Here is a 27,020-nt window from a genome sequence, read left to right as displayed (position 1 = left end):
TGGTTTCTGAATCATATGTCGATTAGAAAGAAGCCGCAAGCAATCTCTCACGGAGGAAAGTTAACGTTTCCATTTAAGCGTCTCCCCAAATAGCCGTACGGCGTTAGTCGTGGTGTCTGCTCTCTGTGACGGGAGCCCTGCTACCACAGAACTGCTGTCGCTTTTTTTTTTTTTTTTTGCATTGCATCTTCTAGGACGATACTAGCCAAAATCCTCCTCTGGTAAATGTGTGTGTGTGTGTGTGTGTGTGTGTGTGTGTGTGTGTGTGTTTTCAATGCATTTTTGTTCATTTACACGTTAGATTCATTTTTAAGACTTTCGACGATTCTCACCTCATTTTATAGTAACTAGCCAGTCCTTGCTATGAATGACAAGGTAGGACAACTTACCAAAACAAAACATTTAAGGAGGAAGAAAGTGCAAATCTTGTCAAAGATCCCACGCCAGCATCTCACGATTTATTTAAATGTCATTCCCAGACGCACATGTGGGGTGAGCATACGCTCCTATTATTACATAGTAGCACATACTCCATACCCAGCAAGGATCTTCATATGACATATGGCCTCGTATCCTGAATCGGGGCAGGATCTCTCAAAGAGAACAGGAGGGAGAAGAAAACATTTACATTCTCTAACATGATTAAAAGGAACTTGAGACAGATGAATGGAAAAACAACATCTTTGAACAATTATAATGAACAGAACGAGTCCCCCTCGTTCTGCTTGCTTTATCAACGTTTATTTATTTTTGGGACAGAGAGAGACAGAGCATGAACGGGGGAGGGGCAGAGAGAGAGGGAGACACAGAATCGGAAACAGGCTCCAGGCTCCGTGCCATCAGCCCAGAGCCTGACGCGGGGCTCGAACTCACGGACCGCGAGATCGTGACCTGGCTGAAGTCGGACGCTTAACCGACTGCGCCACCCAGGCACCCCCGTTCTGCTTGCTTTAAATAGCTGATCTCTGTAAACTTGAATACCAACCCTGGCAGATCGAGCAGTCTTAATTCCTTGATTTTCCGTACTGAATACCGTCCAATACTCGGCGGCGACGACGGGTGGCTACGTCAGCCGGGCCGTCGTCCGGCTGTGCCGCCCGGAGGGGCCCCGGATCAGATACTTCGGTAGTCAGAGCCCCGGGCTACAATGGCAGCGGCATCCCACTCCACGGAGAAGAACGAGATAGTTCCAAAAAACCCAAATATCACCATGACCAGGAGTTGCCAGTGAAGGAGAAGGTAGTTACTGTAGAAAAATGCCACGGCTGCGCAAATGGACTGAGACAGAACAAGACGAGTCAGAAAATGCACACAGATGGCCCCACGGCGCCACAAGGAGCCCACCACCCTCCGCCCCCTGGCTTTCTTTCTGTGACCGGCGGCGCACCTGCCCTTCCTGCATCCAGATAGGACTTCATCCGTCACTAGCTCGCAAATACACACCACATACTCCCGCTGAGAGCTGTTACCAACCAAGTAAGCTGCAACCTGTCATTTAACGTAGTGTTTTGGGAGGCGCCTGGGTGGCTCCGTCGGTTAAGTGTCTGACTCTTGATTTTGGCTCAGGTCATGACACCAGGGCCGTGAGATCAAGCCCTGGGTCAGGCTTTGCGCTGAGTGTGGAGCCTGCCTAAGATTTCCTTTCTCTCCCTCTGCCCCCCTCTCTTGCTTGTGTCCTCCCTCTCTCTCTCTCAAAAAAAAAAAAAAAAAAAAATAGTATCTTGTGAGAAACTGAGTAATAAAATAATGTACATATGCAGCAGAAATATGCTTGTCTATATTACAAAGGAATTTGGGTATCTAAGGCAGGAAGCCTCTCATCTGAGCGGTAAGACCAGAGCGTAAAATGGGGCACCTGGGTGGCTCAGTCAGTTAAGCGTTCGAGTTTGGCTCAGGTCATGATCTCACGGTCTGTGAGTTCGAACCCTGCGTCGGGCTCTGCAGACAGCTCAGAGCCTGGCGCCTGTTTTGGATTCTGTGTCTTCCTCCCTCTCTCTCTGCCACTCCCCCGCTCATGCTCTCTCTCTTGCTCTCAAAAGCAAACAAACAAGCAAACAAAACTTTAAAGACCAGAGTGTAAAATCTCTTAAATCACACTCCTCTCTGCCTCCTAATTCCAATCAGAAATACCTGACAGGCTGTCCCTGATTGTCATTTAAGAACCATTAAAAAAAAAACAAGGTTAAAAGCACTAAACAAAAAAGGGGAGTCCACTTAAGGCCAGTGTGGAGAAGAGATTACCTGAACAAACTTGAAGATCGCGAAGGCTGGAGCGCTGTCTTCCGAATAGAGAAACCCTAAGATGCTGAGCAGCTGGGTATTGAAGCAGCTGTCCCCAAGACCCAACAGGAAACTGCAGAAGATAGCGACCTCTTTGCTGCATAAAAGGAAAATGGATCCAGAATGAGCGTTCTGACCATACTTGCTGGAGCCATTTCAAGTGGAAAAGCCACTGCCCCACAAGAGCATCTCACTTTCAAGTTTTATGCACTATGGGACAAGAAGTAAATACCGGAGTCCCCAGAGTAAGAATTTATGCTCAGACACGCTCAACTTCAGGGTCTGGCAAACGCTGGTCAATTAACTCTTTGGGAGCAAACACTGTGTTTGGGCAGGGCCGGCCTTGGATGGTGGATCTGGACCCAAATGTCTACATCTACAATGAATCTGAGTTGATGGCAATACAGTAAGATCCTCAAAACGGACAAAACCAGCTATGCACGGACCGGACGGCCCACCCGGCTGGCCGATTACCCTTCTCCTCACCACTCTTCACCACTCAGAAAGCAGACACATGAAATCACATCAGGTACTTATAGGCTCTTTCACAGATCAAGAAAAACATTTAGGTGCGTTGAAAGGTTAAAACCGACCATTTCAAAAAGAACTTGGGATTCTTCCTATGAGCTCCTGTTTAAACTAATTCTGGTTCACCATTTGACAGGTCACCTTATAAAGATAACAGATTTTCAGATCATGATTAACTTCTCCATTTTATAAATATCTAGCCACCCGTGACCTGCCACCCTTCCTTGAATTACCAGAAAAATGACAGTCATTGCGTGCCTGGGTGGCTCAGCTGGTTCAGCGGCTGACTTTGGCTCAGGTCATGATCTCGACGTTCGTGAGTTCAAGCCCCTTGACCGGCTCCGTGCTGAGGGCTCAGAGCCCGGAGCCTGCCTCGATTCCTGTGTCTCCCTCTCTCTTTCTGCCCCTCCCCCACTTGCCCTCTGTCTCTCTCTCTCTCAGAAATAAACAAACATTAAAAAAAGGGGCGCCTCGGTGGCTCAGTCGGTTAAGCGGCCGACTTCGGCTCAGGTCATGATCTCACGGTCTGTGGGTTCGAGCCCCGCGTCGGGCTCTGTGCTGACAGCTCAGAGCCTGGAGCCTGTTTCCAATTCTGTGTCTCCCTCTCTCTCTGCCCCTCCCCCGTTCATGCTCTGTCTCTCTGTGTCTCAAAAATAAATAAATGTTAAAAAAAAAAAAATTAAAACAAAAAAAATAAAATAAATAAAAAATAAATAAATAAAATGACAGTCACCATACCTGGATCTGATGTAAGCAGTACTATCCGTTCCTTCGACAGGAGCAATAGGGGCGTCCCCAGGCATGTTGAGAAATATCAAATAAAAAGCTATAAAATGCACCAGGATGCCCAACAACACAACCGGATTTCTACCAAAGCGATTATTCTTGCTCAGCAGGCCAAAGAGGCTTCCACCTACGGAGCCAATGACGTAGAGAACAGAAAAATTTAGTAAGTCAAAATTCTAATTCTTTGAAAAAAATAAACCGATAAACCAACAGCCCAGTTAACGAAGGGGTAAAGAAAGCACGGATACTAAAAATAAAAAATAACCGTTGAAACAGAAGAAATTTTAAACGTCAGAACCGACTTCTAGGTCAGTGAGGTAACAGGGAGTACATTTAACACCTGCCTAAAAAAATCCGAAGTAATAATTTTGAAGACACAAGCTATGAGGTGACAAAGGGGCAGTGATCTCCGAGATGGGGGAGGAAGCAAAGGAGGTGAGGCCGGCTACTGCCCACCGGCTGGTCGAGAGAGAGGTTTAAGCTGGGCTGCAGGGAGGGGTGGGGAAGGCAGGTGGATCCCACAGCCTCCCCGAGAGGAGGAGACCAGAGCTCAGGGTCTGGGGATACATGGGTGGCTATGGAGTTCCAGAACAGGTTATCATTAGGGAAAGCTGCCCAGAGGGACGACTCCAGAGACCTACAGAGGGTCCCCCCTGAGTCTTCCCTAAGTGCCGATCAGCACATAATGTGAGTAAATTAGCAGAGGCCCGCAAGAGAACCATCCAGGAGGGTTAGATGTATTAGCGCCCCGCCCTGGGCCACGAATAGTGCCTCGTCCCCCCAGCCAGACAGGAAATCTTATGACTCACAGGCACTGGGTGTACACAGAAAGGTCTTCCCTCAGGAGCGAGGAATAATTAGCCCTCGTCTGAGCCCTGCTCTGGTCCTGTCCAACAAACCTTAAAAGCAAGCCCTGAAAAAGTCATACTGTTTCCAAGTAAACGAACTGTAGCCAAGAACAAAGCTCGAGAATATTCACGAGAATAAAAAAACAGGCAGCACCCCACACGGTTAAGTTCACAGAGTCTGGTGTCCCCACTGTCCCCAAGCAAAGAGGCATGAAAACAGGACCCGTCATGAGGAGAAAAAGCAGTCGGACGTGGCGCTGTTATACGACCCAGCAATTCCAGTCCTAGTTACATACCCCAGGGAATTGAAAACGTTATGTTCACACAAAAAGTATACATACATGTTCACGGCGGTATTATTTAGAACGGCCAAAAATGTGGAAACCCAAATGTCCATCGAATGATGAATGGATAAGTAAAATGTGATCTATCTATGCAACGAAATATTACCTAGTGAGAAAAAAAGGATGGAATACTGATATGTGCTAGAATGTGGAAGAACCTTGGAAACGTCCTGCGAAATGAAAGAAGCCAGACCCAAAACACCATACGTTCTATGATTCCATTTCCATGAAGCGTCCCGAATAAGCAAACGTATAGAGAAAGGGGCTTAGTGGTTGCCTGGAGGAGGGCAATAAGAATGTTCTAGAGTTAGAGGGTAGTGATGACTGTACACCTCTGTGAACATACTAGAAAATACTGCCCTGGACGCCTTAAGTGGGGGACATATATGGCATGTGAATTATATCTCAAGAAAGTTGTGTAAAAAACAAAACAAAACCAAAAAAACCACCCCAGAACCGTCACAGATACTAGGATGAGCAGAAACATGAAAACAATTCATAGAACTGTATTCCCCATGTTCAAATACATCTAAATACCTGGTACTGTTCTAGGTGTGGGCAGCAAAGCAGGAAACAAAAAAACACTCAAGTCTGCTCTCTCCATAGCGTGATCCCCGTTGGCCATTCGAAGGGTCCTGTGTTTTTTTATGGTCTGTGTCTTTCCCCAAGGCCCTAAGTTTCACGTGGACGGGAAGTCTTTTATTCGTACAGTGGACGCACAGTTATCTGATGAATCTGGGAAGTTCCTCGTACGTGACAACGTCTGATACACGGGTGAAGGTCTCCAACGACCTTTGCCCGATACGGAATAGCCGCACTTGTGACGGGCACCGGGGAGCTGAAGGGAAGTGTTCAGCCCCTACAGTGTACTCCTGAGACGAGTGTGACACTGGATGTTAACTAACTGGAATTGGAAAATATATATAAAAAGAGGAATCCCTAGTGTGGCCCAGGAAAAACACACACTGGTCTTTGCCTTGTTCCCCCTTCCTCCCCGCTTCCTGGCACAGAGCTCCTAGAACCCTGTGGCTTTCCTCGGTGTCAGGCACGTTTTTCGTTTGTGCTCCCTCGTACCTCCCTTTTGACCGGACCAGAGCTTATGCGAATGAGTTGGTTCTTCAGGGGGTTTAGGGGTGGTGTAGCTAGCCGGCTTCAGGATGCCCGCTGGCTGCCAGAAGGACCAAGACTTGATCTGAGGGTTGGAATTTTCAGGGCCAGCCCCCAAGCTCAGGGCAGGTGAGGGGGGGTTGGAGATCCACTTCGATCGCCATTGGCCAATGGTATCATCAACCCTGCCTCGCTGATGAAAAGTCATAAACACCCCTCAACGACAGGTTTGGGAAAGCTAGCCTGGTTGGCTGGTGGACGCATCCACGTACTGAGAGGGTAATGTACCCTGACTCCATGGGGACCGAGGTTCCCATGCTCAGAACCCTCCTGGACTTTGCCCCATGTGCCTCCTCATCTGGCTGTTCATTTGTATCCTTTATAAAAAGCTTTAACAGTAAGTACAGCATTTTCCTGGGGGCTCATGGGAACCTCCCAACTCATAGCCAAGTCAGACAGAAGTGCAGGTAGGTAGCCTGGGGACCTGGGACTTACAAGTGGCGTCTGAAGTGAGGGCGTCTTTGCGGGACTGAGCCCTCGGACCTGGGGAGTCGGACGCAAACTCTGGTACTTAAGAGTTAGAAGTGAATGATCTTGCCGGACATCCAGCTGGTGTCAGATTCAGAAGGACAAGAAAGTCAGGGATTCCGAGACATTTTCCCGAAGTGTCTTAAGAGAAGAAGCTGGGAGAGACTGGATGTGTTTTCCTATTTAGGGTTCTGTCTGTGAATCACATGGCAACTGCCTCGTTTTAGAACAATGATAATAAAAAAACAAGGACATACCGATGTGAGTAGAACTAAGCAAGGAAACTAAAACACGAAGACAAGGAAGTGAATGAAATACACTTACAGTATCTCTGATGACTACAACCAACGGGTTTAATGCGAAAACCCACAGTTTTAAACCAACCTAAAATTTCTCCAATGCCAATGAAAATGCCAGAAAGTCCAATGAGGCTTTTCTCTTCTGTCCCAAATTTATTTACAGCACCAATACACGTTCCGTAGACACCAGAGAAGAAAGTCAATTCCAGACCTTTGGAGGAAAAAAATCAGATTTAGTTACACATCTACAACCTCCGTTTCCTGGTTTTCTCCGCGGCTGGTGGTATTTGAGCTATATATATATATACGATAAAGTTCCCTCGGGGGACGGGTTACTCCCCCGTAGAGCCACAGAGCTAATGCAACGGAATTAGATGTTTAATATTTATTCTATTTCTCCGAAAAAGATGTTTATACGTACAATGCACATAAAGGCAAAACTAATCACTGGCACATTGCAGCATCTTTTTTTTTTTAAAAAAACATGACGGCCCTTCAAAAAAAATTTTTTTTAATGTTTTATGTTTGAGAGAGCGCGCGAGTGGGGGGAGGGGGAGAGAGAGAGAGGGAGACAGAAGATCCAAAGCAGGCTCTGCGCTGAGAGCGGCAAGTCTGAGGCAGAGCTTAGACCCAGGAACTTCAAGACCACGACCTGAACCGAAGTCAGATGCTCAACCGACGGAGCCACCCAAGCGCCCCTGGTGGCATTTTTTTAAAAGGAAACCGATTTCCTCATTCTTAAGACCTCAGAGCGCTCCATCTGCTCGTTCCATTTCATTAGAAAGTATATGGAATCTATACAAAGTTACAAGGATTTACCCATGGTTATTTTCCGGAGTGCTCCATTTTGCCCTAAAATCACTGGTTGGGATGAACCGGTTTTCAACCCCTGTGTAGAATTCTCCCACACTGAATTTGGGCTGACCCTGTGATATGCTTTCACCAATGAAATGCAGTGAAAGGGGCACAGGGCTCGTGCCAGGCCGAAGCATTAAGAAAAGCCTGGTCCTGGGGTGCCTGGGTGGCTCAGTCAGTTAAGCGTCCGTCTTCAGCTCAGGTCACGATCTCGCGGTTCTGTTCATGAGTTCAAGCCCTGCGTTGGGCTCTGTGCTAATAGCTCAGAGCCTGGAGCCTGCTTCAGATTCTGTGTCTCCCTTTCTCTCTGCCCCTTCCTCTCTCTCTCTCTCTCTCAAAATTAAAACATTTGGGGCGCCTGGGTGGCTCAGTCGGTTAAGCGGCCGACTTCGGCTCAGGTCATGATCTCGCGGTCCGTGAGTTCGAGCCCCGCGTCGGGCTCTGTGCTGACAGCTCAGAGCCTGGAGCCTGTTTCCGATTCTGTGTCTCCTTCTCTCTGACCCTCCCCTGTTCATGCTCTGTCTCTCTCTGTCTCAAAAAAATAAATAAACATTAAAAAAAAAATTTAAAAATAAAAACATTAAAAAAAAAAAAAAGACCATCAGTAGAACTATTCAGCTGAGCCCCGTCAGTGCACAGAACTGTGAGAATGAATAATACAGTGGTTGTTTTCGGTCCTCACTGGCATTATGCAGCAACAGAAAACCCAAACCCCGTCATGAAGCCCATTACCTGTATAAGCAGTTGTAATACTAAGAAGGAGCATCTCCCTGGTGACACATAACTTAAGAGACTTTCCTGTAAGAAAGAAAACAATTTAGGAGTACTTAACTAGATTTTACTTACTCAAACAAAAATTCTAAACCATTTACTCAACCCAAACACCCCTCATCGATAATGCCAGGAGACAAAAAACAGTGGGACAGGGGCGCCTGGGTGGCTCAGTCGGTTAAGCATCCGATTTTGGCTCAGGTCTGATCTCACCATTTGTGGGTTCGAGCCCCATCTCGTGCTCTGTGCTGACAGCTCAGAGCCTGGAGCCTGCTTCAGATTCTGTGTCTCCCACTCTCTCTGACCCTCCCCCACTCGCACTCTGTCTCTCTCTCTCTCTCTCTCTAAGATAAACAAACACTAAAAAAAAAAAAAGTGGGACAGAGGTTAATGATTCAGATGCTTAAGGGATGAACTACATCTGCCCTCTAAATTAAATGTTTATTTCAGCTGCGTAAATACATTCTAGACTTGTGTTTTCCCCCACACACTCTCCAGCTCGGATTTCAAAAAACAATACGAAACGGAGAAAACAAATAGAATCAAACAAAACGAGACTTATTTCAATGGACTCGACTGAAGGTTAGGCTGAGTCCACGGCTGGCAAAGCGCTAATGTACCCGAGGAATTATCGCAGAGCGGCTTGAAGACTGGACTAGATCAGGGAGGGAGCTTTCTGAGCAGACAGAGGCTGCGACACCACTTCCTGCGATTCTCAGTTCTCTAGATCTGAGGACTGAAACTTTAGTTCTTCGTGTTTGTTTACGACCACTTTAATGTCTGTTTTTATGCTGTTCAACGCAGTTGAAATCTGCAACGGAAAATGCATGTCTACAAACTGTGTATTTTTTTAAATTTATTTATTGACAGAGAGGGAGAGAGAGAGAGACAGAGAGAGAAAACGACCAAGCAGGGGAGGGGCACAGAGACAGACAGAGAATCCCAAGCAGGCTCCACACTGCCAGCATGGAGCCCAACGCAGGGCTCAAACTCGCGAACCGTGAGATCATGATCTGAGACGACACCAAGAGTCAGACCCTGAAGTGACTGAGCCACCCACCCCGGTGCCCCACACAAACTGTATTTTAGCCGTATTTTTCAACCTGCTCACATTTCATAATTTAAGGCCAATGACCTAGCGTCTTCAATGAACAGTCAATCCAGATTTTAGTTCTCGCTCAACAGCTGACTACAAACGTTACACAAGACACGTACGCACGGTCCCGAGTGTCACCACCTGCAGAAGAGGATACCCTGTTCTCTAATTTCACTAAAATATGGTGAGACTAATACAGTGAGACATTTCACTACTTGCATGTATTTCCAGGAAAACTACACCATCAGTATGACGTTTAAAACAATCGTTTTCTCTTTTTTTAATGTTTTTCATTTTTTGAGAGAAAGAGACAGAGAGTGAGCGGGGGAGGGGAAGAGAGAGAGGGAGACACAGAATCCGAAGCAGGCTCCAGGCTCCTGGCTGTCAGCACAGAGCCTGACGTGGGGCTCGACCCCACGAACTGTGAGATCATGACCTGAGCTGAAGTCAGACACTTAACCAACTGAGCCTCCCAGGTACCCCTAAAACAATTATTTTTTCTAAGTTTATTCATTTATTTTCAGAGAGACAGAGACAGCGTGAGCAGGGGAGGGGCAGAGAGAGGGGGAGAGAGAGAGAATCCCAAGCAGGCTCCACGCTGTCAGCACAGGACCTGACATGGGACTTGAAATCACAAACCGTGGGATCATGACCTGAGCCACAACAGAGAGCTCGACGCTTCATCGACTGAGCCACCCAGGTGCCCCAAAACAATCATTTTTAATAAAAAATAATTATATTAGCAAAGCACGTTCGTTTCTGAAAGATCGGAAGATTTAACAAAAAGAAATTTTAAAACATAATCCAGAATGATACCATAACAGCAGCTACATGTCATTACGCATTTGTCCCAACCTGTAAGAGGTACAACCTCCAAAAGCGTGCCCCCATGTGAGCTGTGGATTCAGGAGGATGACTGTGTGTGATCGCAGGTTCATCAACTATGCCACTCGGGTGGGGGAGGCTGCACACAAGGGGGGGGGGGGCTACGGGAACTTTCCTCAGTTTTGCTGTGAACCTAAAACGGCTCTGAAAAATGAAGTCTACGAACAATAACAACAACAACACATCATCTATCTACAGAAATAGACACACCGATCCTAAAATTCACGTGGCAATCCAAGGGGCTCACAACAGCCAACACAATCTTGAAACGGAACAAAGTTGGAGGGCTCACGCTTCCCAACTTCAAAGCTTGACAGTAATCAGTGGATTACTGGCGTCAGGTCAGACACGTACGTCTAGAAATAAACTCTGCCATATACAGTCAATGGGTTTTCAACAAGGGCGCCGATACGATTCAATGCGGAAGAACCGTCTTTTCAGCAGGACAACCACGTGGCCCCATGCAGAATGAAGTTGGACTCCTCCCTCACAACGCACACGACAATGAACTCAGAATGGACCCTCCACCTGAAGGGAAGGGCTACAGGTATAAAACCCTTAGAAGAAAACACAGGAGCAAATCTTTGTGACCCAGGGGTCAGGCAAAACCTTCTGAGGACACCAAAGACACATGCAGAAGGTAACACAGATAAGTCAGCCTACGTCAAAAATGTAGGGCTCTTGTGGTTTAAGAGACACCATCAGAAAACGAAAAATCAATCGAAGGAATGGGAGAAAATACTTGCAAATCACATATATATGAGATTTTTTATACAGAATATATAAAGAGTTCTTACAACTCAACAATAATAAAAAGACACTCCAATTAAAAGCTGGGAAAAGGACCCGAGTAAACGGTTCTCCAGAGACGTGATGCAAATGACCCGCAAGCATGTGAAAATATGCTCCACGTCCTTAGCCACTAGGGAAATGCAAATCAAAACCACAAGATGACACTTCGCACCCACTTGGACAGCTGTCAACAGAAAGATAGTAACTCAAGGACGTGCAGAAACCGGAAGCCTCAGACACTGCCGGTGGGAACGTAAAATGGTGCGGCCGCGCGAGAAAACATCTGCTGGTTCCTCAGAAGGCTGAACCCAGCGACCACGGGAGCGAGCAACCCAACTCCTACCAAGTGCGTGCACGGAGACGTGCAGACGAACGTCCAGGCGAAAACCTGGACACGAATGTTCACAGCAGCGTGACTCGTGCCACCTACGAAGTACAAACAGCCCGTTGTTTATAACGCGCTAGAACACGGGCGAGCCTCGACACCATGACGCTGAGAGCCAGGTCACGAAAGAGCGCACATAGCATGACTCTATTCGTACAACGTAATGTCTAGGAGAGGCAAAGCTCGAGATGGAAAGTGGATTAATGGATGCCTAGGGTAAGGGACGGGGGAGTGGGGAGGAAAAGGAAGTGACTGCTAATGGGTACAGAAATTCCTTCTGGGGTGGACAGGTTCTATAACCGTCTGTGGTTAGAGGTGCACAACTCTAGAAAGATACTAAATAGGACTGAATTGTACCCTTTAAGTGGCCGATCATATAGTGTGTGAATTATAGCTCAATAAAGCTATTCTATTAAGGAAAAAACCCCACAATCTAAATAATGGGTCTCCGTCCGGACTTAAAAGTTTTTTTAATAAAAACAAATTTTAAGGGGCGCCTGGATGGCTCAGTCGGTTGAGCGTCCGACTTCGGCTCAGGTCATGATCTCACGGTTTGTGAGTTCGAGCCCCGCATCGGGCTCTGTGCTGACAGTTCAGAGCCTGGAGCCTGCTTCGGATGCTGTGTCTCCCTCTCTCTGCTCCTCCCCCACTCATGCTGGCTCTCTCTCTCTTAAAACTAAATAAAGCTTAAAAAAAATAATTAAACACAAGTTTTACTGTATATGAGTATATATATACAGTATATGTATATATTATGTAGTATATATATATATACATATATATATATATATATATATATATATATATATATATATATACACGTACACTATTTCTAAGTTTGTTTTCACATAAGAGAGCAAATATTTCCTAACATGCATCAAGATCATTTTTATGGCTAGGATAATCTGTCGTATAGATGTACAAAATGACGCCTTGTAGTTGAACATTTAAATCACTTACATAAACATCTTAGTAATTAAATCTTGACAAAAATGCTTAGTTATTTCCTGAGGATAATCTTATTCGTGGAATTGCTGGGGTAAAGGTACAAATATTTCTAAGGCTTCTGACACTTGCAGACAAATTGCTCTTCAGAAAATAATACGAACGGGGGCGCCTGGGTGGCTCAGTTGGTTAGGCAACCGACTTCGGCTCAGGTCATGACTTTGAGCCCTGTGTCGGGCTCTGTGCTGTGAGCTTGGATCCTGGAGCCTGCTTCGGATTGTCTCCCCCTCTCTCTACCCCTCCCCTGCTCATGCTCTGTGTCTCTCTGTCTCTCGATAATAAATGTTAAAGAAAAAAAATTTAAAGAAAATAATACGAATGTGTATTCCCATCAGCAGCATGGTCTTATGCGTGTTAAGTACTCACCATCCATAATACAGATGATTATTATTTTTATCTTTTGAAATTTGACGGAAAACTTTCTTTTTTGATGGAACACTTTTAAATTTGCATTTCTTCTACTTAAACAAGTATCTTCCCTGCCATTTTAACTCCGCTAGGTTGTTCTGATACACTGAAGTTTTACACTTTAAGCAACTTTAAAAGGGCATTCTTTTCCCTTATTGTCTGAATGACCTGTTTAAAAGGCATTGCCCTACCCAATTAGTCTCTTCAATTACTTTTGTGGTTTCATTTTTACATCGAATCCACCTGGAACATTAGGATGTATAAAGTTTGAGTCTATATTTTTCTACACTGTCTGCTCCCTAACTTCGCTTAAGAGTTTCTTTTATTGTATTTATTGTATTGCGGACATGGGCCTCATTCTAGACTTTAGTTCTACTGCCCCTTCTACTCCAAAGTCTTCAAATGAATTCACAGAATTTAACATTTATTAGGGAAAGTCCTTTTTATTTTTTTTTTTTACTTTTAGAGAGCGAGCAAGCTTGAGTGGGGAAGAGGGGAGAGGAAGGAGGGGAGAGGAAGGAGGAGGGAGAGAGAGAGAGACAGAGAGAGAGAGAGAGAGAGAGAGAGAGAGAGAGAGAGAATCTTTAACAGGCTCCACGCTCAGCACAGAGCACAACGCGGGGCTTGATCCCACCAACCTTGGGATCATGGCCTGAGCCCAAATCAAGAGTTGGGACGCTCACCCAGGATCCCGTTAAATCCTTTTCAAAAATTCTCTTGGCTATGCTCAGACATTTATGCTTCCAAAGGGACTTCAGGATTGTTTCTTCAAGACCAAGAAATGCATTTTTAAAAATTTCAATGATGTGTTCTAGAATCCCATTAAACATACACGTCCAGCTGAGGAATGAAGTGCTTTTTAGATGAACAGAAACCGTTTCTGCCCCCCATTCATCACAGCATCAACTGAAGGCATCTGATGAGTAAACAACGGACGACAGATGACTTAAAGCTTGGACACTCTTCTTCTTTCTGTGCTCTCTCTGGCTTCCGCGCCACCTCGTTGCCTCCCGCTGCTCCCCAGGAACCGGCTCCTCAAACCGCCTGCCCTGTAGCACCTTTCTGGCTGCCCCTCCTTTCTCCCCAAACTAGACGGCACAACATCCCATCAGTCCTGAACCCTGCTCAGCAACCAACGAGTTCCATGATGAAACCGTGTGGTCCTAATCGTGTTCGCGCCTCATTTTACAGACAGGCTGAGGCAAAGTCTGTACATCCGGGAGAGACATCTTGAAGCTGGTGTCAACAGGCAGCCAGGGAGAGGGGGGCTGCATCGAGCCTCACCCAAGGCTGGACGGAACATCCCATAAGCCTGAAGATCACCCAGGCAAGCCCCTTTCCCTCGACTCCGTGGCTCGCCAAGTTAGCCATAGGGGGCTTTCTGGGCCCCGGATCACAAGAAGGGAGTATCTACCTACGAAGGGGCTCGCTAAAACATATTAAATGCCATCATCAATGGTTCAGTTGTGACTTCTGTGGGTTTAGCTTGAGTCCTTTCCCCTCTGGCCCCTCTGATCGATGGTGGCGCTCGTGACAGACAAGTTTCTAGGTCTGCAAAGCTGAGAGTCAGACCTCTGACTGCAATGACCTCCCATCCTGCTGGGGGACAGGCAGGCTACATCCTTTCTTTTTTTTTTTTTTTTCAACGTTTATTTATTTTTGGGACAGAGAGAGACAGAGCATGAACGGGGGAGGGGCAGAGAGAGAGGGAGACACAGAATCGGAAACAGGCTCCAGGCTCTTAGCCATCAGCCCAGAGCCCGATGCGGGGCTCAAACTCACGGACCGCGAGATCGTGACCTGGCTGAAGTCAGACGCTTAACCGACTACACCACCCAGGTGCCCCTTTATCCTTTCTAATTATAATGGGTAGCCCGAGTTGTAATTACGAACGCGTTCCCGAAATGTAAGAAATACGTACAATAAAAGCCTGATTAAACAGCCTTAACAATAACATGCTATATATTCAGAGCTCAGAATATCACACCCCATAAGCCCTTTCTAGAAAAGGAGACTACAGGAATTGCTGGCTAAAAGTTGGGTGCTTTCGGTCATCTGACTTAGGCCATGGCCGATTCGACCAAGAATTTGCACCCTGGCCCGAGGCAACCTGTCGGCTGGCCACAAGCACAGAAGAGCCTAAGGCCCAGGGTCCTAACTGAAACAACGTGGCCCCAAAAGGCTGCTCCCTTCTAGACGGCGTCAGACTCTCCTTGGGAGACAGAGAGGCTGCGAGGGCTCCAGGCAGAAGCAAAGGACTGGCCCACATCAGGCCTTACTAGAATCGGAAGCCGCGTCTGCCGCTTTCTGAAGGAGGCACAAGATGACCGTTATGGGAATCACTGGCTTTGCCGGTCACACCCTCTGGACTCCGATCCCAGCTCGGCCGCATCCTAGCTACTTGACCTTGGGTAAATCATTTCTCTGAGCCTCGGTTTCCTCTTCCATCAAATGGAGAGAATGACAGGCATGCGCTATATGACACAGAACTGTCGTGAGGAAGGACACGACGTGAACACGGAGGGAGGCCTGGCCAGGAAGAGCCCTCCGCGGAGGAGCACGACCGCGCCGACAGACTCGGTTGAGGGGACGGCCCGTGTGTCCTCGCCTCCTGGCGTGGAGCTCCGGCCCCCCGAGCTCTCTGGCCCTCCCCACGCCACCCCTGCAGGGCCCCGTCCACCCCGCCCCCCCCCCCCCCCCCCCATTCCTGTTCCAGAGGCACTGGCTGAGAAGACTAGCACGCTCCGGGGCGGCATACCTGGAGACACGGAAACACTGGGGGATCGTCAATCCAAAGTTAGCGGGGGGAGGGGGAAAGGCAAATGTCGCAGTTGTCCCCGAACAGCTCTGGCATTTCAGACCCAGTGTTTTCTAATACTTACTAAACGCGTCTACTGCCTTTGCCATGGTGTTCTGGGCAGACCTGAAAACATAAAAACAAGAGATCAAAGTGATTTCCCCTGAAAGATGTAAAGGGAACAAAACAGCGATCGCGTTTTCACCGACGTTTGTCACAACACCGTCCTCTACGAGGTCTGGCAGATATTTCCGTTGCCGCACAATATGGGACCCTGTCCTCGCTGCAGAGGACGAGGGGAGAGCGTCCAAACCCGATTCTCTCATGCTAAATCTGTGGCTCACATCCACACACGTCCTGTTCAGAAAGGATACTTCAGGCGGGCAGAAGTCTCCCCACCCTGCTATTTTCATACTGTAAAAACAACTAGTAAAAATTCAATTTCCCTCCACTCTGTTATTTTTGAGAGGGGGGGGGGGACAGGGAGGGAAAGAAAGAGCACAAGCAGGGGAGGAGCAGAGAGAGAGGGAGACACAGAATCTGAAGCAGGTTCCAGGCTCTGAGCTGTCAGCACAGGGCCCAACATGGGGCTTGAACCCACAAACCGTGAGACCATGACCTGAAGCGTCCGAAGTCGGAAGCTTAACCGACTGAGCCACCCGGGTGCCCCCACTCTGACTACTTTACATTTTTTGTTTTTTACGTTTATTTATTTTTGATAGAGAGAGACAGAGCACAAGTGGGGGAGAGAGAGAAGGAGAGAGAGAGAAGGAAGAGAGAGAAGGAGACAACAGAATCCGAAGCAGGCTCCAGACTCCGAGCTGTCAGCACAGAGCTCAACGTGGCGTTCCAACTCAGGAGCCGTGACATCACGACCTGAGCCGAAGTCAGACGCTTAAATGAGTCGCCCAGGTGCCCCATACCTCTCTGGCACCTTTAAATAATAATATATTTTTAAAGTTTTTATTTATTCATTTTGAGAGAAAGTGCGAGCAGAGGAGGGGCAGAGAGAGAGGGAGAGAGCGAGAATCCCAAGCGGGCCGCTCCACGCTGTCAGTGCAGAGCCCGATGTAGGGCTCAAACCCACGAGCCGTGAGACCATGACCTGAGCCAAAGTTGGCCACTTAACCGACTGAGCCACCAGGCACCCCTTTAAATAACATTACTTACAAAAAAAAAAAAAAAAAGAAGAAACCTCACGGAGATCCAGTTGACTTATATAAATGAATTACTGACACAAAAAAGGTAGTCTGTTCTAACGGACAGGAAAACCTCTTTTTTCACCATAAAAACGCGTGCCTTGCCTGGAGGCAAACACTCTTCAGATTCCAAATAACTGATAGGACGCTTGTAGACGGATAGGCTCGGATGTAGGATTTTAGTATTTTACATTTCAGTACCCAAATAAGTAGGAACTGATTTATATACTCTCTAGCCTGTTACAATACAAGCGAGCCAGCCAGCACTCGGGTGCAAATCAATGACCTATTAAAGGAAGCCATTTCTAGTAGAATTCTGAAATAAGACGAACCCCAGGTCCTGCAAGTAACGGAGCGGGCAGAGTACGATCACTGCTCACCCCTCTCAAACCCTTCAACGCCTTCCCATCTCATGCCCAGCCTACCTCTTTAAGGTCCTGACTTTGAAGAGTAGCGGAATGGGTCACCCCAAAACGTGCCGCTTTGGTACACTGATTATGTCGAGCGGTAGGCACGAGAAAAACAGCACCTGGGGGGACAGGCTTTCTCGGAACTTCCCTCATCTGCCTAAAGACAGATCCTCTAGAAGGAACCCAAATGTTATAAATCACCTCCGGAAGTTTCATCACACAGGGAAGATGGACTCTTGTCACCAGAGGGGAGACCAGACATGGACAGCTTGTCACAAACTATGTCTCCCATCTATTCTTGCAAGGGTCCGCTCATCCTTCCGAGAAGTCATTTACTCTCCCCTAAGACGCCTCTATCCTCCTCCCCTTTCCCGATTTAGACGGGTATTTAATGCCTAAATTCTGAGCCATCATGGGAAATCACTCATTTCCCCCTGGGGTTTCTTCACGTATACACGAGCCATACGTGTTAATAAGTTTCTGATCGCTTTTTTCCCCTCGTTCATCTTTTATTACAGGGGTCTCAGCTAAGAACACGAAAGAGTGGAGGGAAAATGGTTTTCCGTCCCCACGTCTTAAATGTTACCTTCTCAGCCTTCTCTGGCAACTCCATCTACAATTTTACGTGTATGTCGTATCAATTACATACACGTAACTACTATATCCTAGAATTGCGAGGCATCCCCGCCCCCCCACCTCAAGCCCATGCTTCTGTAGCCTGCTCTGTTTTAGATTTCTATTTTCTCATCCTGGATTGCTAAGAGGTACAGGATTCTCTGGGAGGAGGGTGATAAAAACGTTCTAACGTTGGTTGTGAACCTCGAGATCATGACCTGAGCCGAAGTCAGACACTTAACCGATGGAGCCCCCCAGGCGCCCCTCCTTCAGTGGCTTCCAATCACACCCAGAAAAGAACCCGCACTCCTGTCGCAGCTTCCCAGAACGGAATCCCTGCCTGCTGCAGACACTCCTACCTCTACTCCCTCCCCGGGCTGACTCCCACGGGCCTCCCTGCAGCCCTCGCACCCACCACACCCTTGTCTACCACCTGGTCTTGGCAATCAGTGGCCATCAGCTGATCGTCCCTCCTCCCCAGTCAGGCCGCGGGGAGCCACCCAGCTCCCCACCCCCAATCCCCTTTCACTGCCTTCTTAGCATTTCCTTTGCGGTTTTACACACCTGGAGTCTACACCCCTTCTAAAATGAAGTCCCTCCAGACCAGGGACTTCTCGGTCTTGTTCGCTGCGGTATCCCTCAGGTTGAGAGGGGGGCTGGCAGAGAGTCGGTGCTGTTTATAGACTAGAGACAAGGAAGCTTCAAGTTGGGGAGACACTTCAGGAAGAGAAAATGCTAAAAAGGCTGATCGGCACTCCTCAGTACTGTGCCTTATCAGTTACACGATCCTCCATCGGGGAAGTTCCCTAGAAAAAGGGAGGGGATTCTTTTTGTCTGCACAGCACACACAGCTGACATTTGCTAAAAGAACAGGTGTTCAATTTTCGCTGAATCTGTGGTGTTCACGTTCATAGAATCTCCAACATCTATCAGTTTATGCTTGGTATATACATATACAGTTTACGTTATGCGTACACGTTATATACATACGTACATACGTACACATACACACACATAAATACACGTGTTCAAACCAAGGTCATGCCTCTCTTTTGCTTTAAACAGTGAAATTTTGAGTGCTTAATGAACCGATGACTGGAGAGGTTTAGGCCTTTTGGGAATTAACAAGGCAGCACAGAACGCCCCGCGCAAACGTTCTAACAATACAGGAAGAGCGATAAGGCAATCTTCACAATTTACTGACTCACACACAAAGCAAAACGAGCCTGGCAAAGATTTCTCATTTCCTTCTCCTCCAACCTGGATGGTACCTGCAGAGAAATTGTCTGTGATGTTTTAGTTTTACTTATAACTGAAATATGCTCAAGTTAATTTACAGTTTGTAGAAAAACACAAGGCCATTTACTTGTTTCCCCACTGGGACCACCCTGGGGAAGACCACCTACCTGTATAGGTTAGCACAAAACCAGGTACCTCACGTAAGAGACTGGGTGTGACCAACTGTTGATGGCCCTGCCACTCACATGTGCCACAGGAACGGGGGAATTTTAGGGGTTGGACCACGCAAACCGTAACTGAGGGCAAAAACTGCCTCCAATGTAACTTGATAAGGCTGTTATCTTTGCACATTAAAACACACGGGACACAGGCTGAACTGAAGGAGGAAACTGAGACCCAGAGGAACTAAGGGGATTATTGCTACTGTCCAGGGTCATATAACTTGTCAGCCGCAACCTGGGATTGGGCTCAAATCCCCTGTAGGCTCTCCCCCTCCCTCTTCTGCCTCTCCCTTCCTTCTCCTCTTCCCTTCCTCCTCCCCAGAGCTACCCTTTATCTTCATTCTCTTGGCTTTAAAACTCTTTCCTCAGGGCACCTGGCTGGCTCAGTCAGTACAGCCTGCAACTCTTGATCTCAGGATCTCAGGGTCATGAGTTCGAGCCCTACATTGGGCATGGAGCCTACTTAAAAAAAAAAAAAAATACAAATACAAATGAAACTTTTTCCTCATGTCTGCCCAATGTTGGATTATCAGTTAGGACTATGAAAAGGTTACTAATCCCAAAACTAGCTCTACTCAAAATATATTTTTGGGGTACCTGGGTGGCTCAGTCAGTTAAGTGCCTGACTTTGGCTCAGGTCACGATCTCACGGTTTGTGAGTTCGAGCCCCATGTAGGGCTCTGTGCTGACAGCTCGGAACCTGGAGCCTGCTTCAGATTCTGTGTCTCCCTCTCATTCTGCTGCTCCCCTGCTCACGCTCTGTCTCTCTGTCTCTCTCAAAAATAAATAAATATTGGGGCGCCTGGGTGGCTCAGTTGGTTAAGTGTCCGACTTCGGCCCAGGTCATGATCTCACAGTTTGTGAGTTTGAACCCCATGTCGGGCTCTGTGCTGACAGCTTGGAGCCAGGGGCCTGCTTTGGATTCTGTGTCTCCTTCTCTCTCTGCCCCTTCCCTGCTTGCGCTCTGTCTCTCTCTCTCTCTCTTAAAAATAAACATTAATAGGGGTGCCTGGGTGGCTCAGTCGGTTAAGCGTCCGACTTCGGCTCAGGTCATGATCTCGCGGTTTGTGAGTTTGAGCCCCATGTCGGGCTCTGTGCTGACAGCTCGGAGCCTGGAGCCTGCTTCGTTCGGATTATGTGTCTCCCTCTCTGTCTCTGCCCCTCCCCCGCTTGTGCTCTGTCTCTCAAAAATGAATAAATGTTAAGAAAAAAAATTAAAAAAATAAACATTTATATATACACGTATACATATACATGTTTTTGTTTTTTTCTAGATAGAAAGGAACATGCCAACTTCTTACTCGTTGACTTCCAGGTCCTGGTCATCAGAAGACTCATCTTCTCCCAGGACATTTTCAGACTCTGGTTGCCGAATGAGAAAGAAAAGAACTGTCCCCACCAGGCTAATCACTGTCAGGGCAATAAACACTGTCCTTCGGTCACTCTCTGGAGAAAAAAAAAGAAGAAAGCAGATAACACCGATCGCGCACAACTTCAGAGTCCGCATTGTGTTCAGAAGCTGTTTATGACCATCCAAACATTTCCTCGTTAAATGTTTACTTTGCTGCGTTAGTGAAAATCTCAAATAAAGAACTAAATAGAATACCTCCACCTTTGTCTTTCAGTTAAAGGAATACCAGTAAGCCAAAAGAAAACCAGCACAAGGATTTTAATCATACTCTGTAGCCAAAGAAGCGTACAAAAGTCTAACATTATGGTCATACACAGCATAACCTTCTGTACCTCGAGATGCTGCTTGAGGCACAGGCCATGCACTAAAATCCTGGCTTAATACAAGGAAAAAAAGTTACTAACAGGTAAAGTCTGAGAGGACTTCAGGCAGCACGGTTCACTGCCACAGTATGAACAAAGCAATAAAGGGTACTTTGTGGATGTATTCGAACATGTCTGAAGACAGCAAAGTGAATAAACAAACCTGATATTTGAGTTTTCCCTTGCCAAGCAAAATATATGTAGAGATTTCCAAAGAACAAGCTGGGGGAAGAAAAGGGAGAAGAGGATGTTGAGGACTTATTTCCATATTTACAGTTTTTAAAGCGATGTTTCCATTATTTGTTAAAAAGGGGGGGGGGGCATATATAATTTTAAAAGTAGCTACCTGCCTGGATCATTATCGACGCCACCTTGACCCTTTTCTGAAAACTGTCAGTGACCCAGATGGAATTCAGTCTCCTCCCACGTGACAGTAACCTGATTCAGAACCACCCTAAAGACTTGACACGCTCTGAAACATGTGATTTATTGGCACTCTGGAAATGACTATGTGGAAGCAGGCTTATGCTACTTCTCAAATCCTGTATTTTAAAGAATCTCCAAAAAAAAAAAAAAAAATCCATGATTTAGTCACCTGCATCTAATCAGATGCTTTACTTAACATACTTTCCTGGAGAAAGAACCTTTCGCTTACACTCCGGTTTCTTAACACACCCCCCCCCCCCTTATACTAAACATCTGCATTTGTGAAACCTTACCAACACCCCAATTTTGGGTGATACCCATGACGGTAAATCCTCAGGACAGATTCCATGATAAAATGACTGGTTTTGCTTTCTACTTAGGAAATATATAACATGCTGTATGTTGCTCAGTGTTGATATAATTGGACTCACTTTTGAAGTTTTTTAAATAAAACGTATTTATTTTTCAGTAACTCTACACCCAACGTGGGACTTGAACTCACAACCCTGAGATCAAGAGTTGCATGCTCTACTGACTGAGCCAGCCAGGCGCCCCTCACTTTTGAATTTCAACATACTTGTTAATAGCTATCAGGTGTAGCTCAGTGGGAAGGCCATGGCCTTTGGAATCCACATAAGGATGGCTTAAATCAGATCAGTTACTGCACTTTTAAGCCTCTGTTTTCTCATCTGTAGAACAGAGATAATACTTTCTGGTGTCATGAGGTGGTGAGGATTACTGAAATTTAGTCACGAAGCCAACAGTCCCTGCCTGAAAGATAGCAGGCACTAAATACGTTATGGTTAGTATTATTTTCTATTTACTCATCATGAATTACAATGAGGTAGGTCCATGCGTTTTATGTTAATTCCGTAAAATTTTAAATTTGAATCATATGCAGCTACAAACTCAAGCCATGTTAACACGGAAGATCTGAATTTTCAATACCACAAAGATCTAAAAAATGGTGTGGCAAAATAATTAAAGGAAAGATTAAGCTCCAGAAGGACTATTACCTAGATTGTAAGAGTGCCCAGAAAATTCCACTGTTTCTCCCAATAGTGTGCTCATCTGAATTTATTGTCAGGCAATTTCCTTGTGCCGTCCAAAGCACTGAAATTCAAACCGAAAGGTTATCAAGAGAATGTCATCACTTAGCTTTACATACTAAACACATGACACTCTTAGATAAATCCCAGAAGACAGAGAAAATAAGCACCAAGATGCTTACCAGCAGCTGCAATCCCAATGAAGACAGAGGCTGTGTAGAAGGACCATGGGAAAGGCTGGATAAAAACGGCAATGTACATGCTAAAATATAACAGGTCAACGTATTACAGTCAAACAACACCTTAAACAGAATGCCAAGTATGCCTTCTAGGAATCAATTTTGAGGATTCTCTCTCTCTCTCTTTTAATTCAACCTGTAAAGGACTTCTCCAGTGTTGGGAAAAAAGGGACAAACGTGACCTATTTTTTTTTTTTTTTGTCTTTTAATTTTTGAGAGAGAAAGAGACAGAACGTGAGCAGGGGAAGGGCAGAGAGAGAGAGAGAGGGAGACACAGATTCTGAAGCAGGCTCCAGGCTCTGAGCTGTCAGCACAGAGCCCGATGTGGGGCTAGAACCCACGAACCGTGAGATCGTGACCCAAGCCGAAGTCAGACACAACCAACTGAGCCACCCAGGCACCCCGTGACCTACTCATTCTTAATTTACGGTTTCAAGTTTGTAAGATCAGACACTTGAACGAAGGTTTGCAATCGGCCTCTGCCAATTGCTTAGCGCATGCTGGGACTGTAGTTCTGCAACCCAGGAAAAAAGCTTAGTTCTTTCATTTGAACGAGATCTCTTTCACAGAAAGAGAGTTTTGGATACTATTTTGATTAATAGTAAAACAAAAGGAAATACGCACATGTCCCAGGACATTTAAACAACATGGTATCCCAGGGCATCAAGGAGAGAACCAAATCCCTAAAATACTGCCTGTATTCTATGTAATCCAAGTGGGCAGATTCTTTTTTTTTTTTTTTTAAGATCTTTTTTTTAAATTTAAGTAATCTCTACACCCAGAGCGGGGCCTGAACTCACAACCCCGAGATCAAGAGTCGCACGTCCACCGACTGAGCCAGTCAGGCACCCCCAATTTGGCACATTCTTGTCAAATATTTCCTACGTGTTTGAAAGGTGCTGAAGGTGTTTGGGTGATATGAAAGAAAATCATACTACTCACCTGTAAAATAAACCACTTGCAAACATAGAGAGCTGAGGTCCTACAATGGCAACCACTGATGGTGTAATCAAATTTGAAGCTGAGAACACTCCATAAATAATTGCCATGCTGTGCACATAACACATAAAAGGAAAAAACAAAACCCTTGAATCGCTGTCTCAAAAGTGCACTTTTTCAAATCTACTTAAAGTGTATGGTTTTTTTTTTTTTTTGACATAAGCATTCATTTCTTTAGTTAGAGTTAATAATAATTCTCTCATTAAGCTGCATCTCATAATACAGTTTTCACTTATGCAAAATCTTGGGAGTCTCATCAAATTTCTCTTGGAATCAGCTTGCCCTGGACAGTAGTTTTTAATGCCCTGGTAAATTGTAATAAAAGCTAGCAGCGTGCCAAGTGTTTTCCATGTTGTCTTTACTAAACCTGACAGCTCTGTGAAGACAGTATTATTATTACCCTCATTTTACAGAAAAGAAGACCGGAACACAAGGGGGTTAAGTTACTTGCCAAAAGTCCAGCTGGATAGCTGGTGAATGGTTGGAGCCAAGACGCCATCCCTGGTAAGCTCATTCCAGAAGCCCTAGTCAACAGCCTACTCTACACACTTAGCTTACAACTCCTGGCAACAGCATAAAATTTCGCTGTTATATAAATAACAAGCACCGAGTTATCACTTGCTTAAACTGGAACTTATTTAACTCAATCTAATGACCTCACTTGAACATCATTCAGCTACCGGAGACCCGGCCCTAGTACGTGTGTCTTGCAGCAAAGTACGACTGAAACCATTTTGAGGGTCCTCAACTCATTTACTAGCCTCTATTCATAAACCCAAAGTAAATTACTCTTTGGCTTCCATGAACCTCAAACAGCAAGCGTTCTTTGGAATGTACACGAAGACAGAGCGCTACAAAAGAAACTAGGGTATTATTAACCACTGAGAAAAATGGACATTAACATTGCTTTAGTCTCAAATATCATACAGAAGATCTGTTTAGGATAGATAATAAAGAACCAAATAATAAGAGTTATGGGGGAAGGGGGTGTTGGTCATCACCTTAGAGTTAATTACAGAGAAATTAAGAAACCCGTATGCGTTTATACCCACATATGCGTTACATTCCCTGCTTGGATCACAATGAAGGTCTTTTCATTTTTTTGTAAAATCGGGACTAAACACCTTAACAGAAATTTAAAAGCTCCTGATGGCAGCATGTTAATCATTATGAAATTACAAAAACAGGAGGACCAAATGTTTCAAGAGTCGTATAAAACATCCTCCGTTTAGGATTGAGAAGACATAATTAACGACAATACTTGAGTGTTTATTAAGTGCCAGGCACTGTGCCAAGAGCTTTACACGCGTCATCTGAGCAAGGAGATTGGGCTCACAGACAGAAGTAACTTGCCTAACATAAGGCAGTGATTAAGTCATGAAACCAGGATCTCAGACCTAGTACGAAATTCTACGTGAAACCTAGACTCATCACCTTTATCCTATTATGTTCTCCCAAACAGCCCAGGGGCAGAAAAAAAAGCAATCAAAAGCAATCACTACCAGTTCAATCACAACGTTACTGCCGGAGATTCTAAGATTCAGGTAACTGCCGTAGTATATAAAATATAGCCGATCGCACGATACAGTACCTGGTGTATCCACTGCCGTGAAAATCTGTGCTATTTAAGCTCCTGATGACAGTTTGCTGTGTGGAAGATAAAGCTAATCAATGAAAACACTTTGCAGTCTCCCTCCCCATCCCCACCAAAGTTTGTGTCCAAGAACTGAGAACGAAGTACTCAGTAAAATAAAATTCGGGATGCACCATGCCTGAATACTGAAAGTCAACTATGAGAGATGAAAAGGACTGCAAAACAGGAAAAGGCAAACCGATGACAGGGAAGGGGGCAAAGAGCAGCTGTAACTATGCCTTAGTACTAGTACCGGTAGTGGTACCAAGCATTCTCCCAGTACTAATGCAAACCTTAATACAGACAAGAAAGAACAGGTCAACACATACAGACCCCAAGTCAGATCAGAGGAAGACCATACTGTTTAACACCCCGTCCCGATACCCGATTATTAGCAAGAAATGTCTGACACATCAAATTAAACTTAAGCATAAAAACGAGGAAGGGTAGGGCAGAAAAATAAAAGGTGTCGTTTAAGCGCGCTGTCCGATGTAATTAACGTTTATCATCATCTTTGGAACGCGTTTACGGTAGGCACTTCAAAGGAGGGAGAACAGATCCCGACTCACCGCCACATTTCCACAAGTTTGAAAGGCGGTGAACATAAACATAAAGGCAATTCCTAAAATAATAATGTTGAAAAGCTTTTTGGATTCCGGGGACATTTTGGCTCAACTCTGCCAGAGGTCAGCAGCGGCGCAGGGCGGTCGGCTCTCCTCGGGGCGAACCCACTGACGATCCTGGGGAAGGAAATGAGGCGGTGAGAAGAGCGGACGGATCCAGGAGCAAGGCTGCCGAGCTGTCAACTTCAGTTCTCGGATCGGAATCCCCGGCCGAGGGTGAAGTTGTCCCCACGGGCAATCAGGACATTCCTAGAGTCCGATCCGAGTATGGACGAGCCCAACACTCGGAGTAGTGCCAATAACGTCGCTGCTCCAGGTTGAGGGGCCCGCGAGGGGGATTAGGGGGCCACGGCCGAGGTGCAGCGGCCGGCGCGGCCCCGCCCTCCCGGCCCTGACTCACCTCGGGCCACGCGACCCGGTCACCTGACCGCAGCCTCGGCGCCGGCCGCTCGGCCCGCTGGGAAATGTAGTCCTGCGCGGCCCGAGACGGGTAGGGCGCGCCGAGAGGGGAGCGGGGCCGAGTCCGCGCGCCCCAGCGGAGGAGGGGCTACAAAGCGGAACCCGGCGGAGGAGTCGGGAACTGCGGGAGGGAGCCCGGAGGGCGACGGGGCCGGGTCTGAGAAGGCTGGAGACAGCGGGGCAAACGGGGGCGGGGGGAGAGTCCCCCCTCTCCGAGAGAGGCGAGAACGTTCCGCGGGGGCCGGAGCAGAAAAGCTGCGCGGCGCTCGGATGCGGGCATGAAAAGGAGGCGGAGTCTAGAAGGGGAGCGCTTCCTGCCCCAACTGCGGGCGAGCGCCCGTCCGGCCTCGCTGCCGGAAAGAGCGTTTCGCGGGCTTTCCAACCGCTCGCCAATTCCGCTCCCCCCTCCCAGCAACAGTGA

At 46.6% G+C, this 27,020-nt stretch overlaps 1 protein-coding gene across 3 annotated transcripts; it reads right to left on the bottom strand.

Moving 5' to 3' along the window:
- Window positions 1-436: 436 nt before the first annotated feature.
- On the bottom strand, window positions 437-26,974 carry MFSD11 (major facilitator superfamily domain containing 11). Of its 3 annotated transcripts, XM_086688150.1 has the most exons (15): window positions 26,541-26,974; window positions 26,087-26,257; window positions 25,476-25,531; window positions 23,828-23,935; window positions 22,829-22,908; window positions 22,614-22,710; window positions 21,335-21,393; window positions 20,700-20,844; window positions 15,800-15,840; window positions 8,308-8,373; window positions 6,806-6,931; window positions 3,547-3,721; window positions 2,242-2,377; window positions 935-1,278; window positions 437-715 (listed from the first exon to the last, which is right to left on the bottom strand). In XM_086688150.1, exons 2-14 carry the CDS (start codon window positions 26,180-26,182, stop codon window positions 1,114-1,116), a joined length of 1,350 nt encoding a protein of 449 aa, XP_086544276.1. In that variant the 5' UTR covers window positions 26,183-26,257; window positions 26,541-26,974; the 3' UTR covers window positions 437-715; window positions 935-1,113. The 3 variants fall into 3 exon arrangements, with proteins under 3 accessions (XP_086544276.1, XP_086544275.1, XP_086544277.1); XM_086688149.1 differs by lacking the exon at window positions 26,541-26,974 and having other exon boundaries at window positions 26,087-26,531; XM_086688151.1 differs by lacking the exons at window positions 23,828-23,935; window positions 25,476-25,531; window positions 26,541-26,974 and having other exon boundaries at window positions 26,087-26,531.
- Window positions 26,975-27,020: the final 46 nt, after the last annotated feature.

This window comes from Puma concolor, chromosome E1 (genome assembly GCF_028749965.1).
Source record: "Puma concolor isolate L17-30 chromosome E1, mPumCon1.1.hap2, whole genome shotgun sequence".
Taxonomy (NCBI): Eukaryota; Metazoa; Chordata; class Mammalia; order Carnivora; family Felidae; genus Puma; species Puma concolor.
This window is presented reverse-complemented; position numbering and strand designations above follow the sequence as displayed.